General features: G+C 46.4%; 1 protein-coding gene and 1 pseudogene across 4 annotated transcripts in view; one reads left to right on the top strand and one right to left on the bottom strand.

Moving 5' to 3' along the window:
- Positions 1 to 324: 324 nt before the first annotated feature.
- The window catches only part of DRC8 (dynein regulatory complex subunit 8), a 91,928-nt gene continuing 71,734 nt past the window's right edge, over positions 325 to 20,518 (bottom strand). Inside the window, exons 5-9 of one of the 3 annotated variants that reach the window (XM_080651297.1) lie at positions 20,061 to 20,103; positions 19,897 to 19,963; positions 19,363 to 19,464; positions 14,554 to 15,525; positions 325 to 1,683 (exon numbers count right to left, since the gene is read on the bottom strand). In XM_080651297.1, coding sequence (XP_080507423.1) covers positions 19,445 to 19,464; positions 19,897 to 19,963; positions 20,061 to 20,103 — 130 coding nt within the window. In that variant the 3' untranslated portion in view covers positions 325 to 1,683; positions 14,554 to 15,525; positions 19,363 to 19,444. The remainder of the gene's footprint in view (positions 1,684 to 14,553; positions 15,526 to 19,362; positions 19,465 to 19,896; positions 19,964 to 20,060; positions 20,104 to 20,518) is intronic. The other 2 variants (XM_080651296.1, XM_080651295.1) reach the window with 2 other exon arrangements.
- On the top strand, positions 5,695 to 11,837 carry LOC308238750 (ubiquitin carboxyl-terminal hydrolase 11-like; annotated as a pseudogene). The gene is made up of 2 exons: positions 5,695 to 5,755; positions 6,028 to 11,837. The product of its transcript is annotated as a ubiquitin carboxyl-terminal hydrolase 11-like (transcript).

The raw sequence follows: 20,518 nt of genomic DNA, 5'->3' as shown, positions 1-20,518 counted from the left end.
CACCAAAGGGTCTTGGGTTTGATTCCCAGTCAAAGGCATGTAGCTGGGTTACAGGTTCGCTTCCTGTCCACGGTAGGGGTGCGTGTGGGAGGCAACCAGTCCGTGTATCTCTTTCACATCAATGATTCTCTTTCTCTCTCTCCCTCCCTCCCTCTTCTACTCTCTCTGAAAAGCAATGGAAATATGAATATATGTATACACACACACATCCACATACATACATACATCCTCAGGTGAGGATTAACCTACCCTCAGGTTAGGTTAACAAAACCCACTCATTTTATGAATGAAAAAATTACATACTGGCTTCTAAAAGTCCAGAGCTTCTATAAACAATTATTTATTTGTTTATTCCACTGATATCCCTGGGTGAAAACAGTGACTCCCTAACTCTAAGCACAAAATGCAAAAAATTAAGGTCAATTACCTGGCTGAGAATGACATTCTTATTCCATATTTCTTGTTGCTTAATTATTAAACCAACATAACTTCTTTGGGAATGCTTCATGGGACTTTTATATTTTCATAAAATGCAATTTAGCTTGTTCATTATTTATACCTCAGGAGTCACTCATTTTATAGCTAAAATATGTCAAAGTCTAAAAGTATGAATCAGAAATGAAACTCCAGAATCAGCCTGGCAAATTCTAATTGCTAAGCAGAGGGCAGAACAGATTCCACTCCTCTTTAATATCTGTCTTCTGAAATAATTTCCAGGTCGGTTGCCAACAGAGGCAGCCGAGTGCATGTGCCAGAGGCGGCTGTTTCTTCTTAAAGATAATTAAAGCAGCTTACACTGTCCATGTGGTAGCTTGATGAATATGCAAACAATATTTGCATACGATCTACTGGTGTCCTGGGGACCGTATGATCATGTGCGGGCTGCCAGTCAGCAGCAGACTGGTAACTTTCATCTGTGGGCGTGGTCACTATTGTAGTTTGAGGGGAGGGTTGTTAGCCCACAAGCTGAGAAAGACTTTCCACTCTTGGGCTCTCATTTCAATCCTTAATCATTTTATCCTCATCAATTCCTTTCATGCTAAATTCCAAAGTTGATAGTTGATTTCAGTCCAAAGTTGATCATTCCGAAGAGAAAGGGTGTGAACCAAGTTTGTGTGCCTGGAGTGATACTTTTGGGGGAGGGTTAGGGTTAGTGAGATGTCTCAACATATTCAGTCAGTAACTACTGAGTGCGCAAGACAAGCAAGGCGCTGTCCTGGATGCTGGGATTACAGCAGCAGGCCGCCCTCCTGGAACTGGCATTTTGTGGAGACAACAGTCCTGGAGGCTGGAAGTCAAAAGTCAAGGTGCCAGCGAGGTCAGGTTCCGGTGAGATCTCTCTCAGGTTGCAGACTGCTGGCTTCTCCTTGTGTCCTCACATGGTGGAAGGGTCAAGGGCACCCTCGGCCTCTTCTTCTAAAGGTAAATCCTGTTCACGAGGGCCCCACCCTCATGACCTAGTCACCTCCAAAGGCCCCACTCTAGCACATAACCACCGTCACACTGGGTCACATTCCAACATGTGAACTGGGAAGAGCACATTCAGTCCATGGCAGTCTCTTTGTTTTCTTCCTGCTTCCTTCTGGTTAGGGTGCCAGTATCCCAGCTTCCCGCCACATGCCCGTGGGACCTCTGGACCACCCCCTGGGGGTCCCCGTGATGAACACCGGGTTATACTGCACACTGCGCCGTGAGAAACAAAACTTATTTGGAACAGAAGCCACAGAAAATAAGCAAATTTCATGTCATTATAGAATCTCAGGCAATTCCACCCTATCAACTCCTCCCCAGTCTTCTCTTTCGGGGCATCATCTCTCCTGATACCCATTAATTTCCATCATTTACTACGTCCATTTCTGCCGTCTTCTGAGGATTCTCTTTTTCCGAAGTAGAAAGGCCACACTGTCTGTCATGAGCCTGGGCGGTGCAGGGAGTGATGTGCTGGGAGGTGACATGGGACAGGGACAGGGAGGGGAAGGTGTCACCCCCTTTCTCCTGACCCTGGGCAGGAGGGAGTATGCAGAGGAGGCAGACCTGGCAGAGAGGAGAGAGCTCTGGTACTCCCTCCCTGGCTCTCCTCTCTCCCTGTGGCCTGTGTTCTGCCTGCCCTTCCCAGGCTGTAAGTTCTCACTGAGCCAGAAGAGAGCTAGTGAACAGAGTGAGCTACCCTAGCAGTGCATGTCGGGTGTCCTTCACTGAGGCAGATCACACCTCCCCTGGTCCCACAGCCACAGCGGGGCTCAGCAGCCACTCCACAGAACACCAGTCGGAAATCGCTGTGTGTGTGTGTGCGTGTGCGTGTGCGTGTGTGTGTGTGTGTACGTGTGTACATGCCCATAAAGTCCTCTTTTTGTGTCCTTTAAATTCGCTTTATCATGGCGTGAGTCAACCATGCCCCTCTTCCTAGCTGAGAGCTTGCCAGCTCTCCCATGCAGGGACAATTTTCTCTATATATAGTGTCTGCTAGAAATCAAAGCACTCCACCAACAATTGTCATTATTTTATAGCGAGTAGCATATTCCTTCCTTTAGGGGTTCTCATTCGTTCCTAAAAGCCCTAGAAAGTAACCGGAAGGGTTCTCCCAGTTCTCCAGAGGAAGCCACAAGGCGAACCTCAAGGGCATTCAGGCAGCGTAACCACCTCCCTGACATTACCAGCACAGCACAGCCCACCTGCGCATAGATTATCCTGGGCCCTGCTTCTTTCCTTCAAGATTCTCCATGGACTTCCTGGGAGAGTCTGCTCTACAGTTTGAATATCAGAAATGCATGATAGGTGCCACAGTTCATTCTAACCCCTTCTCGTCTATTTGTCACAGCAGATCTTGGATATTCTTGACGCTAAGGTCTTTCTGGTGCCAACATAATATAAACACGGAGCAGAGCAGGCCCACCCCATGGTTTCAAAGTGCCTCAAGTTTTGGTAACCTTCATGGACCGTTCCTGAGGCTTTTTGCTGCCTGCCCGGAATAAACATGCATCACTATTTCCCATTTGATGCATATTTAAAATGAAGTGAATGCGCTTTAGTTTCACTGTTATCACTTCCAGTAGAAGGAAGCCAGATTTGGGAACCACACACTGAATACAGATTGCTTAACCCGGGGTGCCTCTGGGATCATCGCGATACTGGTGCAAAGAAAGAAGGGAAGAGCCATCCTCAGTGAGCAGCCAGGGCGAGAGGCTTTGGCACTGATATTTCTGTCGGGTAACATCCTTGCTGGCTCCAGAAGCATTAGTCACAAGAAGGGAGATAAAAACTAAATACTCTGTACCGCATGGTACACGATCAAGAGTTCTAGAGCCAGGATTTTAGTATACAGCTCATCCGTGTGTTTAGTTGATAAAATATTTCTACAAGACCAGCTTTTATGCTACTTTGCCAACATTAATCTTTGTGTCTATAGTTTAAGACAAAGAAAGGTCTTAGCCAGATGACCGGAAGCTTTAGAAAAGTGTAGGAGTTTATATTTACATACACAATAGACACCAGCAGCCAGGCCCTTCCTTTCACCGCCACGGGAGTTCCCATTCTGACCCCTGCCCCTCTCGGGTGAGGCATCACCACCAGCTGGCTCTGCAGGTTCTGTGCAAATGCTCTCTCTGCCTGAAAGAGCCCCCCTCCCTGACTACTTGCCTGGAAACTCGCTGTCCTTCAAGTCACAGCTCAGATGTCACTTCTTCATGTCTAGACGCCCCCAGCAGCCACTGCCATTGGGGTTGGGATTTACCCATTCGCGAGTCACTCCCGCACAGACAGCAAGCCCTGCCCATGGTTGGTGTGCCTCACTCAAGGAACGAACTTACTGATGAGCAAATAAATGAGTGAGCGAGCGAGTGAAAGAATGAATGAGACCCACATCACAGTTGGCAAACAGCTGAGTGGGGGGAGATGAATTGGTTGTGCCAGGTCCTGCCAACCACCTTCTCAACTTAAGAGCAGGTCGCTGCTCTCCGGGAGAATTGCCGTCCCAGGTGTAACAGCCATACTCGAGGACCCAAGAAGTAACTCCCTTCCTTCCTCATTGCTCACAAGTGGGCAATAGTGTTTCTAAAACTAACAATTTAAATCAGTTAGTTTCCCTTTAATACACTTTTAAGAAATAAAATACTGGGCCATATTTTGCCAAACACTCAGGCAGGCTCTTGAAGCACCAATGAATTTCCTGTAAGTCCTCGCCTGACATGAAACATGGCGGACACGGCCTCCGGCCAGCCACTGAGCTTGGTGCCGGGGCTTCCACAGGGAGGAGCTAGAGACGCCCAGGAAGAGGGTTCAGCATAAAGAAAGGGAGTGGTTGGTTAGTGGGTGCAGAGCTTCCGTTGGAATGATAAACCTCTGGACATGGATGGCGGTGATGGTCGCACAGCAATGTGAATGTACTTAATGCCACTGAACTGTACCCAAACACTGGTTAAAATGGTATATTTTGTGCTATGTAGTTTTATCACAGTAAAAAGAGTATAAAGTTTAAAAATCACATGCTTCAACACATCTCTCTAAACATAAACACACACATTTGTAAAATGTTCAGTATTCTTCTCTCACTCAGCTATCTCTTTTACACTCCAATCATCTTAAAGCTGGACTTAAACGGAATAATTAAATGTGGACCATTCATATAAAACAACAGTAACAACATCATTCGGAAGAGCTGATATTGACCAGAGGACTTTCAAGATGTCCCCAGTCCTGTGCTGTTGCCTTGGGTGGCTCAGGGACAAAAGGTGTTATGTTGATGTTGTTGTTGTTGTTGTTTTTTAATATATTTTTATTGATTTCAGAGAGGAAGAAAGAGGGAGAGATAGAAACATCAATAATGAGAGAGAATCATTGATTGGCCTCCTTCACGCCCCGCACTGGGGATAGTTACAGCTGAGTGAGAGAAGATTACTGAACATAAAGAATTTCAGTTTTGAAAGATAAAAAAGTTCTGGAGATCTGTTTCACAACAATGTGAATATACTTAACACTACTGAACTGTACAGTTAAAAATGATTAAGGTGGTAAACTTCATGTTTTTTAATTACAATTTTAAAACATACCCCAAATCACAGAGCCTTAAGAGCTTATGAGGAATTTTTTTTAACGGTCTGACCTTCTGTTCATAAACTGAGAAGAAACAATAGATAGATCATACCTTGATTTGAGTCAGGGGCTGCTTCTGTCTGTTGGAGGAAACTGTGAAAATCACCCTATTGCCTGGCCAGCCTAACGTGGTGCACAGGGAACCCCCAAAGCCTGGGCCCTACAGGGGACTGAGCACAGCAGAGGGCTGCGCGGAGGCAGGAGCGTACGTACCAACTCCAAGGAACAGACATTCCCGACAACAATCCCTGCAGCTGCACCTTCTGGCCCCAGATCTTAAAGGTGCCATGTGGTCTCTGACAAGGGAGATTTGAGAATATGCAAGTCTAAAGGTTCCTATGTTCTCTGTCAAATAATAAGCCAGGTCCTCCGACTGGAACAGAAGGCCCAGGGATGGGATAAGAACTTGCAGGAGAGTTACCAAGAGCTGGATCAGCCTTTAATTTTGTTATTGAAGGAGACAGTGACGGAGTGCAGCATGCAGTCTCAGAGTGCCGGGGCCAGTGAACAGCCTGCCCCACTTGGTACCACAAAGTCTGTTACCTGGATGCACATGCAAGGCTTTCCACACCTTGGCCCTTGCTTGGCTCCACCGCCACTTCTGCAATGAGCAAGCACATGAAACCAAAACTGCCCCCTCTGCTGGCCTCCCTGGGCATCGCAGCCTGTAGGCCTCACAGCTTCCACATGCAGCCCTCATCATCTTCCTCTCCGCGTGTTTCCAACCATTAGTGACGGTGGCTGGTGTCTACCTTTTGGGTCCAACGTTTGCGCTTCTCTCGGTAGTTAGTGCTGATGCCTGCCCTCTCAGCCTCCCTACTGCTCCATTGCTCTCAGGACCCCGAGCCCTCAATGTTAGCCAGGCATTCAGATAATGTCCTTCAGGGACTTAGAAATGCAACCTTTCGGCTGAAGCAGAAAATGGCGTCTTCGGATGAGCAAAGACTGTGACGCGGCAAGGTTTTTGCCTCTGGCGGAAGCCTCCTTCCCAGGACGGGAGAAAGTGTATCAATAATGATAAGCTCTTTGAAGACAACATAAACTGGCACCTCAAGAAGGGACTGGTGGGAGGTGAGGACTATGTGCTGCTCCCCACCACTGCTTGGAATCACCTGGTCAGCTGGTATGGCCTAGAGCATGGCCAAACGCCCACTGAACGCCAGGTTGTGGATTTGCGTGGCATCTGTGAGGTGGAAGTGCACCCAGTAGAACTGCTGCCTACCCAGCACAGTGATAAGGACACACCTCACACCGCTCAATTCAGCCAGACAGACTCCACTGACCTCGTTTTGCAGACCGCTCAAGACCAGTTCGTGGTGAGTCCCAGGAAGAGACACAGCATCGGGTCAAGAACACAGAGGGCTCCTTTGAGAGGTTGTGCAACACACGTGTCACAGTGCGCGACGCTGCCCTCAACCCTGGGCAGCTGGTCATCGTGGAGACCCGAACAAGGATGGTACCTGGCACCGCCAACAGCCACGCACTGCGAGCAGCGGGCCGGAGGAGGAGGAGGAATTCCAGGGCCAGCCAGGCATCTGGGGTCTCACCAACCTGGGCAACACGTGCTTCATGAACTCAGCCCCGCAGAGCCTCGGCAACGTGCCCCAGCTCACCGAGTACTTCCTCAAAAACGGCTACCTGGAGGAGCTCAACTTCTGCAACCTGCTGGGCGTGAAGGATGATTGCAGAGGCCTACACGGGCCTGGTGAAGCAGGCCTGGTCCGGCCACCACCGCTCCATCGTGCCCAATGTGTTCAAGACCAAGGCCGGCCACTTTGCATCCCAGTTTCTGGGCTACCAGCAGCATGACTCGCAGGAGCTGCTGTCATTCATTCTGGATGGGCTGCATGAGGACCTGTCATGTCAAGAAGAAGGAATACGTGGAGCAGCGTGATGCTGCTGGGCGGCCTGATCAAGAAGTTGCTGTGGAGGCCTGGCAGAACCACAAACGGCGGAACGATTCTGTATTGTGGACACTTTCCACAGACTCTTCAAGTCCACTCTGGTGTGCCCTGATTGTGGCAATGTGTCTGTGACCTTTGACCTCTTCTGTTACCTCAGTGTCCCACTGCCTGTCAGCCACAAGAGGGTCATGGAGGTCTTCTTTGTCTCTATGGACCCCCGCTGCAAGCCAGAACAGCACTGGCTCATGGTCCCCAAGAAAGGCAAGATCTCGGATTTGTGCACGGTCCCGGCCAAGCACACTGGTATCTCACCAGAAAGAATGATGGCAGCCGATATGTTCAGTCACCGCTTCTATAAGATTTTCCATCTGAGGAGTCTTTGAGCACCATCTTGGATCGGGACGATATATTCATCTACGAGGTGTCAGGCAGGTCTTCCATCACGGAGAACACCAGGGAGGACGTCGTGATCCCCATCTACCTGTGAGAGCGTACCCCAGCCCGTGACTACAACTATTCCTACTATGGCCTCATGCTCTTCGGACACCCGCTCCTGGTGTCCATGCCCCGGGACCGCCTCTCCTGGGACGCCCTGTACCACATTCTGCTGTACCGCTTCTCACGCTATGTGACCAGACCCAGCTCAGAGGATGAGGATGACGGTGATGAGAAAGACACAGAGGGTGGTAACATCCCCAAGCCTGGAAACGTGGCTGGGGGCAGCTCCCAAGACCCTGGGCCGGAGCAGGCTGGGCCCAGCTCTGGAGTCGCTAGTGGGAGCCGGGCCCCTGCGGACAGCTCTCCTGGACCATCTCACTGGCCCCAGAGAATGTGGCGCAAGCACCTGTTCACCCTGCAAACGGTGAACTCCAACGGGACCAGCGACCGCTCCAACTTTAACGAGGATACTCAAGCCCAGCCCTACATCGCCATCAACTGGGACCCAGAGATGAAGAAGCATTACGACGAGGAGCTGGAAGCTGAGGGCTACGTCAGGCATGACTGCGTGGGGTACATGCTGAAGAAGGCTCCTGTGCGGCTGCAGGAGTGCACTGAGCTTTCACCACCGTGGAGACCCTGGAGAAGGAGAACCCCTGGTACTGCCCCAACTGCAAGCAGCACCAGCTGGCCACCAAGAAGCTGGGCCTGTGGACACTGCCCGAGAGCTCATTATACACCTGAAGCGCTTCTCCTACACCAAGCTCTCCCGAGAGAAGCTGGACACCCTTGTGGAGTTTCCTATTCGGGACCTGGACTTCTCAGAGTTTGTCATCAAGCTACAGGATGCGTCAGCCCCAGAGCTGTACAAATACGATCTCATTGCCGTGTCCAACCATTATGGCAGCCTGCGTGATGGACACTACACAGCATTCGCCTGCAACAAGGACAGTGGGCAGTGGCACTACTTTGAAGATAACAGCGTCTCGCCTGTGACGGAGAATCAGATTGAGTCCAAGGCAGCCTACGTCCTCTTCTATCAACGCCAGGACGTGGCGCGTCGTCTGCAAACCAAGCCCCAGCCTAGCCAACCTGATCCCCCAGCACCTCCTGCCTGTGACCCCCTATCTGAGTCCATGGATATAAACTGAACCACCTCGGGCCTACAGCAGGAAAGGAAGCTCTCTCTGCTCTCTTCCTTCTCCCCTCCGCTCCTGTCCTCTTAGCCGTGCAGGTGCCCCGTGCCAGGCATCACAGGCTTAGTTGTGGCTACTGTTCTCCTGTGCCGCCGTATTGCTCTTTCCCGGGAAGAAGCGGTTGTGTCTCCTCCTGGCAGTGTGTCCCTGCCTGTGTTTGCCCCTTAGAGCATTAACCTTCCCGTCTCTCCTGTATTTATGGTTGTTCCCTTTCCTGTGTCGTTAATCTGGGGTGTACAGAAGGGTGGTGGGGGTACACTTCAGCAGAGTGTATTTTCTTATTGAGACCCTGTACTTTGCGCTGTGTATATATAACGTGCCAGTGTGCCCCTCGGCAAAAAAGAAAAAGAAAAAAAAGAAATGCAACCTTTCCTTGGAGTTAAGTTACAACTCTTTAGAAATGATTCTATTTTTATATATATCATATGAAGCCCTAATTCCTAGCTTAAGAAAATTCTGAAGTTATCTGGTTAACCCTAATTATTGTAGAAATTAACAAAATTTCTACCTGGCTTACAACTCCCAGTGCAGTGCTGTAGAATGACCAAATTTAAAATGGAAGAAACACAGAACTAACAAGCTGCGAATCTGAGGTGTGTGAGTGGTTTCTTATTTTAAAATATACACTATTTTAAATATATAATTTAAATATATTAAATAACAAAGTAAACTAAAATGTGTGTTCATTATTTAAAGTGTTTATTTAGCAAAGAATTATATTCAGAATTTTTATAAATCCCTGCTGTATTATTATTATTTACATAAGTAGTTATTCTAAATCATCTTTTTTCTTATAGCCCTATGGGGTTCAAAATCTGTTTTATCAATTTACCGCTTAATTACATCTAGTCCAAGCACTTCACTGCCACCCCCATGAGAAGATAGACTCACCATATCAAAACCAGCAGTGTGATGGCTAATGGAAATGCTGAGTCGCCAGAAAATAACAAGGGAAGAAAACTGTTATCTGGAGCAGATTTGACCAGCACACAGGTCACATGGGGGCTTATACTTCTGGTAAGGGCACACGCAATTTTAAACCCCACCTGTCACACACGAAATTATAAAAAATAAAATGCATGCTTCTAAAAAAAATCAAGAAGCATTTCTTGTGAGAAATTAAAGAACTGAGCAAATGGCTGTACCTACTATCCAAACTGCCCCGCCTTCACCCCACGCACTTTCACCTGGCTTAGGGTCATCACTAAATGTCTGGGTACCCAGTTAAGTGGAGGATCTCCCAGATGTCATCTAGTTTGGCCCTCACAGAGAAGAGGCTTGAAAACTTTCCTACAGGCCTGCTGGCGTGGCTCAGTGGTTGAGCATAGACCTATAAACCAGGAGGTCACAGTTCAGTTCCCAGTCAGGGTACATGCCCGGCTTGTGGGCTCGATCTCCAGTGGGGGGCGTGCAAGAGGAAGGCGATCAAATCATTGATGTTTCTCTCTCTCTCTCCCTCTCCCTTCCTCTCTGAAATCAATAAAAATACTATTTTAAACGTTTCCTATGGCCCTAGCCGGTTTGGCTCAGTGGATAGAGCGTCAGCCTGGGGTCTGAAGGGTCCCAGGTTCAATTCCGGTCAAGGGCATGTACCTTGGTTGCGCGCACATCCCCAGTGAGAAGTGTGCAGGAGGCAGCTGATCAATGTTTCTCTCTCATCGATGTTTCTAACTCTCTATCCCGCTCCCTTCCTCTCTGTAAAAAATCAATAAAACATACATTTTTAAAAAAATAAAAAGTTTCCTATGAAGTAACCTTGAAGAGTCTACTAATACTGTAAGTGGAAGTGAGCTTGAATTCTCCTCTATGAGTGCTGTCAGCCATGTTACAAGGTAAAACTATGATAGTCTAGTAACTAGTTTGATTTGATGAGAAGTAACTAAAAAATATTGTAAATTATCAAGAATACTAGTTGGAAAATATATGTACCTTTACTGTCACTAACAATGACCTTTGCCTAAGTGACTATCACGCCTTGAGCTGGTGACCAGGCTTAGAATGAAGCCAAGACAGTTAGCAGAACATTTTAAAATGGGGATAGTTGACTAGAGGACTGTGCTATGTGGTTTTATCAGAGTGAAAGAATGCCCACCCTGGCCAGTGCTGCTCGGTGGTTACCTGTAAAGAGTCTTTTGCAAGTACTTAGAACACTGCCTGGAACATAAGACTTGTATTCAGAGCACAAACAAACCTTGGCACTTTTTAAGCTGTGCTTAAGGGCGATACTCCACCCATCCCTGAATGAATGTCAGGAACTTAGTGACCAATGGTGAGACGCTGGTCCAAGGTTCTGACTGAGGACCGAAGACTTACTGGCAGCACCGGGAGCCGCCCGGCGCTCTGCAGAGCCCCGTATAAAGCTAACCTCCGGTCTAAAGAGCAAGTTGCCTCAACATTTCAACCTGGTGAGTTTAGAAAAACAAAACACCATTTCCACAAATGAGTAAGAGTTTGCTCCGGGGGGCGGTGAATAATTCATGCTGCTCTAAAAGCACTGACTGAGAGACAATTTTTTAAAAAGAAGAAAGATGCAGCAATCTCACTTCTGGGTCTGTATCCAACAGAACTGAGAGCAGGGCCTCAAAGATGTATTCCCATGTTCTTAGTAGCATTAGTCACAATAGCCAAGAGGTAAAGCAAACCAAATGTCCACAAATGGATGATGAATGGGTAAACAAAACGTGGTCTAGCCAACAATGGAATATTACTCAGCTTTAAAAGGAAGGAATTCCTGTCACGTGCTACAACATGGAAGAGCCCTGGCGACACTAGGCAAAGGGCAATCAGCCCGTCACAAAAGGCAAACACTGTCGATTCCACTTGTGAGGCTCCTGGAGAAGCCAGACTCCCGGGAGCAGGAGGCGGAGTGGAGGCTGCCGCGAGCTGGGGCAGGGGAAGGGCGTTTGTTCCCTGGGTGCTGCATTTCAGAGCTGCAGGATGAAACGTTCTGAGACCTAGTCACAATGTGAGTGTACTTAACACTACCAACCGTACCTTTAAAAGCAGTTAAGATGATAAATGGCATGCTCTGTGTTTTAGCACGGTTTCTTATAAAAGAAAGACAAACACCTCCTAGTTTCACATCTAGAAATAGACTTTACAGTCTGTAATTAATAGCACCCTGGTAGCAAACCCGGCATCTCCCCATCAGTACCTCGGGCGGCTCACCGCCCTCACCCCAAGATGAAGCAGTTATTACCTACCTGCTCTGCCACTCTCTGCCTGCCCACCCCGGAGAGCTAGCCTCGCTTCCGTCTCTCCCTCCCACTCCTCACCCCCTTTTCTTCCTCTCTACCCCTCCTTCCTTCCCCCTTCTTACCTAGCTGGATTCCTATGAATAATCGCGTGTTAAAGAACTTTCACTTTTATTCCCTCATTTAGTTTTCACGCCAGCCCTGTAAGGTAGGTGTTCTGTCCACGTTACAAATTAAGACGCAGAGACGCAGCATTAAGTGTCGGTGCCAGTCACCTGACCAGTAAGTGGCAGGGCCCAGCTCCAAATCCCCCCGTTTCCCCTCAACTACCGTCCTGGACAGTGGTTCTTACATTGCTGTGTGCACAACACTCCTGAGGAAAACGTGGGTTCCTGGGCCCCACCCCGGGGACGGTCTAGGGTCTGGAGTCTGGACTTTTAACCAGCAGCCGCCCAGGTGCCTCTGAAGTAGGTGACTGGTAAGCGCGCTCCCGAAACGCGCAGGCCGAGGAGCCAGCCGCCATGCCTGGCACGAGTGGGGCACATGCACGCCAACGCTCTCTGCATATTTGAGCTGCCCTCAGGGTCAGTGTAGTGACCCCGATATTCTACAAGGAACTGGCTGCACAAACACAGATTCTCACCTGGCAGCAGGCAGTTCTGAAGGGGGAGGGAGGACAGCAGGAAGAAGAGAAAGACCTAACCACAGTTGGTTCCACAGAAGACAGTCCTGCCCGTGACCATCGCACAGTCTGCCCTCTCCACATTCTTTCTGTCCCTTAGCATTTGGCACTTGTACGTTGGGTGCACGCAAAGGGGACTAAATCAGCCTGCTTCTGGAAGGAGGGAGAAGACTAAAGTTGGGCCAGACAGAGGAGCACAGGAGGGAAGCACCTGACCCAGAGTGAGTCGCCAGCAAAGCCAGGTGGAGGCAAGAGTCTCCAGGCTGCCAGCTCCTGCAGCTCCCTGCCCAGAGGTGTGGGAACCAGCTGTCCTTCCCAAAGCCCCCAGAGCTGGGGCAGAGCGGGCTCTGAAGAAATTGGGTCACAAGGATAAGAGAACTCTGCACCAAGCAACCTCCTGCCAGGCCAGTGCCATTCTGACTTAAATTGGATCACTAGGGCTGAGTAGGTGAATGACAGGGACAAAATATGAACCAAAATGGTCTGAGTACAAAGAAAAATGTTCCCTGTGCAAATATGCTACGTTTATTCTGCAACTAGGAGGTAAAATGAGATTTCTATGGACACCTGTGTTGTACTTTTTTGATGGCCTTTAAAAAGCAACAAATTTGTGCTAAAGATGAAAAATTAATCATTTATATATATAAAAGCCCAGCAACCGGAACGGCAGAACGACCAGAACGACCGGTGGCTATGACATGCACTGCGGCAGCCAACCAGCCTGATCTGGGCCCCGATCAGCTCCCCTCCCCGCAGCCAGCCTGGCCCAATGGGCCCCCATCAGGATGGGCCGGCTGGACCCACTGTGCATGAATTCCTGCACCGGGCCTCTAGTATTCCATAAAGCTAACGCTTGTGACTCCTTCCTGAGACAGGGTGTGGGGTTTGACATCAGCCAGAACTTCTGAAGAATTCTAGAAGGAGACCTGGGGGCACCCAATCCTGAGACAGCCTAGAAGAACATGATGTCACCATTTGACCATGAAGAGACTGGGGCTACTGCTTTGGCAGAACCGGGTCATGCAGGGTAACGGGCTTACAGAAAACAGCTCAGCTCTGTCCTGTGCCCCAAGTCCGAGCCTGGTTTACGCATATAAACTCCCAAACCCACGTCTCTAGCCAGGTTTTCCTCCTACTAATCCAACTGATTATTGGATTTCTCCCCAGAGTGTATCACTAGCGCAACCCCACGATGTCCAGAGCCAAACATCATTTTGCCTACCAACCCTGACTGGCTTCTTGGATTTCTTTCCTGAGTGAATGACACTGAAATTCACCCACTATCCAAGCCAGAGACCTGGGACTCATGCTTGACTTTTCCCATCCACCTAGTCTTGACCCTTCGTGTCTACTTTCTGTGCTATTAACAAATAATCTTTCTTTCTCTATGAGCTTCAAAAAAAAGTCCAAACTCTAATAACACTAAAACCCTATCTGTATGGCTAACCTAATCTCCTTAATGATACAGCTCCTGTTCACCATTCCAATTTCATCTCTCTCGCACGTCTTTCAAATCTCACACCAAACATGAGGAAGTACTTTCAGCTCCCAGACTGCTCCATGCTTCATGACACTTCTGGGAGTTCTGTGCTTGCGGGTCCCCTGCTGACATGCCCTGTGCCCTGCCACCACTCAGTAAACGGCTGGTTTTAAGTCCAGTGCTCCCTGTTCTGGGAAGCCCTCTATTCACAGCTGTCTTTTGTCTCCCAGTAAGCTCCCGCCAGGCTGTTAGCTGCCCTCTTAGGTGCGTCCACAGCCCCTGGATGTGCCCATCGGCATGTGGCTGCTGGCTGACCGGCAGGTCTCCCTCACTGAACTGTGATTCACCTTGCAATGCCAGTTCCAACACATGACCCAGTAGTACTGTGAATGTTCCCTGAATGAAGGCACAGTGATAGAGTCTCAGGTACTAGCAGGCAGATCACAGGCAACATGAAATGCTTACATGCATCTACACACATGTAGTGGGGAAGCATCTTCAGAGGTGTGTGTGTGTGTGTGTGTGTTTGTGTGTGGAAAGCAGGCTGTGGAAGATTATTAATTTTCCTTACGTGATTCTCCCTTTGCCTGGAATCCCGCGCCGTTTCTGCTGTGGCTGCTGGTGCTCGGATAACTGTGCCCTGCGCTTTCACAGCCGCACCTCCTGCACAGCATGAGCTCTCTCAGTGCTCCCACCCAGCATCCAGGGCGATACGCGCACGACAGGGCGTCTGAAGAGGTGAGCATTCTAAAGACGGGAAGGTAATTGCCACTTCCTTACATGACCGAATTCTATTCAGTCTTCTTTTCTCTAGATTCAATTATCTCAACTCCTTTAGCTCTTCCGCAAATGGTGACATGCTGGATCAGCACATTTACATTTTTACACTAAGTTATTATCATCTCAAATGAGATCGGTAATTGGCATTCATTAGGAATTGATTATTAATGTTCATTTTCATACCTCGCTTCCACATTCAGATTGCTGGAGTGCTTCATGTGGGTCTAAAAAGGAGCTTTCATCACGATGCTACTCGGTTTCCATTTGTGGTCACGCTGCTCCCTCCCCAGACCTTTACAGGCCAAACCTATGGTCATTCCAGGCATTTTCCATTGTGTCAGCTTAATCCATTGGACGGTAACCTAGACTTTATTGCAGAAAATTAACAACCATCCATGGGTAATGTTAAAGTGTTTTAAGAATAGTTTTTAAATAATTAGCAATTTGTCATTCCACAATGCAAGACATACCAAATAAACTTGTTTTAAATTGTTAGGATCATCTTTTGAAAAATAGAATATCTTGAAATAGTTGTCATGAGGGATTAACTAGCATATTAAGGAATTGTAAGATATAATGTGAAATGAACAAAGATAAGCAATTTTTTAAAATTATCCTTTCCATTAGAAAGTAAGCCTTTGGAGTGTTTAATTTTCATCTATCACCATCATTGTTATGTAGTCCCTGTAATGAATGAAATTCGATTCTGGACCAATTGCAGCAGACAGCATTTCTTCCATTTCCTCCTGAGAAAAGGGCTCACCTGGCAGGAACAAGAAGGGAAATTCATCATTCACAACCCTCTGGTGCTTTTCTTTCTTCTTCCACTACCAGCTTCACTGCCACGGGACCCCATAAGCCCCTTCGTGTCGATCTCCCTGAGGCCGAGAGCCACCCACCATGACAGCCCAGGAGCTCAGAGAGCATGCTGCTGCACCCCGGGCAGAGCTGGGACTTACTTTACCTTGCAGATGTCATAGCTCAAGCAACCTTGGAATCCATCATTCCAGTCAAAATAGCAGAGGCCATCAGGACAGCATAAATAAGGCTGTTTGTTTACTTAAATTAAAACTATTGAAATTGCAAGGAGTAACCTGAGTCCCGAGAGTCTAATTTTTAGTTAGTAAGAGTATGAAGAGAGGATTCAATGATTGCTTTACAAAACTGCTGAAGAGCAGCTAACGGAGACTTGAAACTGTAAGGACTGAATCTCGGAATATTCCCTAACCAGGTCTGGCCAACGTAGTGATGGCAGTTGCACCCAATGGCAGATGCCATCCAGCAGGCACTCCAAGCATTCCTCTCTGTTTCTTACAGTTTCATCCAGTGTTGCTGTCAAAGGAAACCAGAAGGTGGAGAGAAAATCTGTGAGCTTTAGTCGGATTCAGGTAACAGCTGAGGGCTGAGGGCCATCTTGGATACTGGTTTTACCAAGATGAGAAGCCAACTCATGAAGAATGTTGGAAAGGCTGTCGACTATTTAAGAAAAACTTTGTCCTGATCTCAAACAAAAATAAAGAAATATCCAAATTGCCACCTTACCTGTGAAGAGTCTTATGCAAGCAGGTAAGTTACCTAGGCCTGGGGATCACCCACCTTCTGAGCTTAAGTCACCTGCCTCTACAAACAATGCTTTCTAAATTGGAATTCATTTAATAATCCAGGAATTATTCAAGTGGGGATTTTGATGATAATGATGATGGTATTATCAAACAAGGGAATGTGCTGAGTTCTTTTGAAATCATGCTTACATCCATAAGAAAAAAAGAATGCCTGCCCTGGCCAGTGCTGCTCGGTGGTTAGAGCATCGGCCTATGCACGCAAGGGTTTGATTCCCAATCAAGGGCATCTACCTGGGTTACAGTTCGATCCCCAGCCCAGAGAGCAACCAATTGATGTGTCTCTCTCACATCAAAATTTTTCTCTCTCTCTCTCTCCCCTACTTCCTCCCTCCCTTCCACTCTCTAAAAATCAATGGATGAAATATCCTCAGATGAGGATTAACAAAAAAAAAAAAAAAAGAAAGACTACCTGAAATGCTTAAAATGACAAATTCTGAATCTTATGCCTGATGGTTAAATACTAAATATGCTACCAATAACCTTTGATGGGCACAGTAAGTCCTTAAGAGAACACTAATAACCCTCATGAGAACTAGTGTTCATCTGCACTCACTAAGCTAACCTCCCTCCGCTCCCTGAGAGTACAAAGTGCCATCCCCGCTCAGAGTGGAGGACAGCGGCACACAGAGGAACGCAGCAGCCTGTCCAGCCGGCGAGGGGTGAAGGTGGACTCCGAGGGCCAGCAGGCCCGCACCAGGCCCTGAACTCAATGACCACACCTCCCCTTAGAACAAGGCCTCGCTCCAGGAAATGACAGAAGACAGTCCATGCCTCCTCGGTTGGGGAAGGAAATGTGCAGCATCTGACTAAGGATTGGAGCCAGACTGCCTAGGTTCAAATGCTAAGCTGTCTCATTAGCTCTAAGATCTCGAGCAAGTCACTTCACCTCTCTGTGCCTCAGCTTTCCTGTCTCAAAAATGGAAGTGATAATAGTACCTATCATAGGGTTATGAGGATTAAAATGTTATTTGTATAGTACTTAGAACACTGCCTGGAACATAAGTAGCAACATGTGTTTTTTTAATGATTTGAGATCTTCCCTGCTGCTAACTACTGTCTGACACAATACACATGCCTGACACACATGGACTTCTATCTTGTAGGAACATGATTCAGTGGTATTTATGTTCATCAGATGACATCCTGGGCATTTAGAATGAACATTCTCAAACAATTCATGTTCTGTGGACACTGTGAATGCTTTCATTGTTCCTGTAGCCAACAACTTTCCTATTTCAGTGGTAGCATCACATAATCCCATCCCCCAGGCCACAGGCTCGTTCCTTTTGACTCCGTTCCCATCTTTGTCCCCTGCACTCATCCTGCCCCATGATCCCACTGTAGACAGTCTTATTGTATCAATCTCTTCCTTCCATTCCCATTGCCACTGCCAGATCAGGACCTTATTAGGGTACCTTCAAATGCTGAAATCGCCTCCTAACTGATCTCCCTAATATAACCTCTTTCTTAGTCATCTAACGAAGCTACCAACACCAGATTAACTTTCCTACCATCCCTCTTGCACTGTGTGACTCATCTGCTCAAAACACTATGATGCTTCTCCATTGCCCACAAGATGAATTCTAAACTCCTGAGCCCAGGCCTCCAAAATCTCCTCCCAGGAAACCTATCTACACTCATTTCCTACTGTTGGCCAATAAGCCCCTCTGGCCCTGTCTTCTCAGAGGCTCCCCAAATATGCTCATTCCTACCACCCAGTTTTTGTTCATACTATGGCTTCCTCTCATTGGCCCTTTTACCCACTCTTTTTTTTTTTTTTTTCTTATTGATTTCAGAGAGAAAGAGAGAGGGGGAGAGAGACAGAAACATCGATGAGAGAGAATTATTGACTGGCTGTCTCCTGCACATCCCCTACTGGGGATCAAGCCCACAACCTGGGCATGTGCCCTGACGGGGAATTGAACTGTGACCTCCTGGTTCATAGGTCGATGCTCAAGCACTGAACCACACTGGCTGGGCCCCTTCACCCACTCTTTATTCATCTACTCATTCATTCATTCATTCATTCATTCAACAAATATTTGTCGAGACTTAGTATATGTGGGGGTGCTATAACCCATAAGATTTCACCCCTGCTCTCAGTAACTCACCCACACAAATTCCACCATCTTAAGAAACATATTTTCTCTTTAAATTCCCCCAGACCAAGCTTTCCAGGTTAATACTCAACTTTTCTATTGTCTTGTATTTTTGAACTTTTGTAAGTTAGTTTCATTTCCCCCAATAAGACTTCAATATCCTTAAGAAAGGGAAGAGATTTTAGTATCATTACTTCTCATTGCACTTAGTAGGTACACCATACTAAATGACATTGAACTGTTTTGGCCACTTTGACTACACTTATATTGCCTAATATAATCTAGGATTTACTTCCCTTAAATTAATTCTTAGGATTAAGAGGTTGATGCTTTGAAGTCATCACATTTCCATCAGGGTTAACCCCTCAGATCATTTTAACAATGTCACAGAGTTCTTGGGTGGCAGCTATGAGTGTCAGGTCATTCTTACTCTTTCCCTATATTCTCACCTGCACTGGCTCAAGGCAAAATGGCCACACCAGCTGTGCATGCAGACGCAGTCTAGTCTTTCCTACTCAAAATTACTTGTACTTTTTATTTTGTAGCACATGATTAGAAACTCTGAATCAGGATTCAATCTGTGAACCAGTAGATTGAGCAAAGGAGACAGAACTCTAACAACTTTGCATAGGAGAAGAGGATATGACCAATATGAGAATAGCCAAGAGAATGCCCATTAGGCTACTGACATTCAGAAAAAAAAACAAATTGACACATCAGCCTAAGCAGAGAGAATTCCTACAGGAAATATGTTGGCTTATTTGGAGTAGAGATATTATGTATTAGTGTGTGTGTGGCCCTAACCGGTTTGGCTCAGTGGAAAGGGTGTCGGACTCCGGACTGAAGGGTCCCAGGTTCGATTAGGTCAAGGGCATGTACCTTGGTTGCGGGCACGTCCCCAGTAGGGGGTGTGCAGAAGACAGTTGATTGATGTTTCTCTCTCATCGATATTTCTAACTCTCTATCCCTCTCCCTTTCTCTCTGTAAAAAAATCAATAAAATACATTTTTTTAAAAAGTGTGTGTGTGTGTGTACAATTCAAGTTCAAAGCAAGAATCTATGGTTCCATGAGCATAAAAAACTGAAAATTTTCTATAGTTCATGTTTTCTAGGTGGCATACCTTTTATTCTGAAAATACTCTAAGTGAATGGAAAGCCTTCAATTTATAGAAGTATCATTATACTTTAAAGAAGTCCTATAAAGGCAAAAATCCATCTCCCCTTAACATACCCTTTTCCTCTTACCTACTACTAAACAGAAACCATCCCAATACCAAAATAATAGGAATAGTAAATAACCTTTTAACCAGAATGATTGATTTTAAAATATCCCCTAGAATTTTTGCATAATTATTAAATTGTTAGTCACTTAAATAAGTCACTGTTACAAGATATGTAATAAATAACTCTTACCTTCTTCAGTCATATACTTGATCAGTTCTTCCTTAGAAAGAAATCCACGTTTAGTTGGATCTAATACCTAGAGGAAAGATAGAAATTATCTTTTTTGTTTGATGAATAAATTCTACATGATGAATTTTTCATATAAATATATATAAAATCTGGAGCTTATATACCTCAAAAGCTCGAAGAAGGACTTCTTCTGGAATTGGTCTGTATCTAATTATGCAAAAAAAGACATAAATACCACAGTATTTAGTTCAGGCTCTACATAATAAACGATCACATAAAATAAAACAAACACTGCTAACATACTAGAAAAATAATGCTTCCCTCATTGAACTCTTTTTTGGTTTCTAGATATGGAAGTTGAAAGCATTCCACATCCATGGGAAATACTTAGTTCAAAATCACTGACATGTTTACTATTACCTATTAATTTTTTCATCATCATAGAAATCAACTTATCTGGGAACAAAATTTTTACAATAAACCAACTATAGTAAACTAATGTTACTCTTTCTCTAGAAAAATAATTAGGGTTAATTCTTATTTATCATTGATAATTCAAAATAGAATGTTGTTGACTTATTCTTTTTGTAGCTTATTTGCCCTTTAATTACACTTTGCTTAT

This window comes from Plecotus auritus (genome assembly GCF_963455305.1).
Source record: "Plecotus auritus genome assembly, chromosome: 14".
Taxonomy (NCBI): domain Eukaryota; kingdom Metazoa; phylum Chordata; class Mammalia; order Chiroptera; family Vespertilionidae; genus Plecotus; species Plecotus auritus.
Note: the sequence above shows the minus strand (reverse complement) of the source record. Positions and strands in the feature narration are given on the sequence as shown.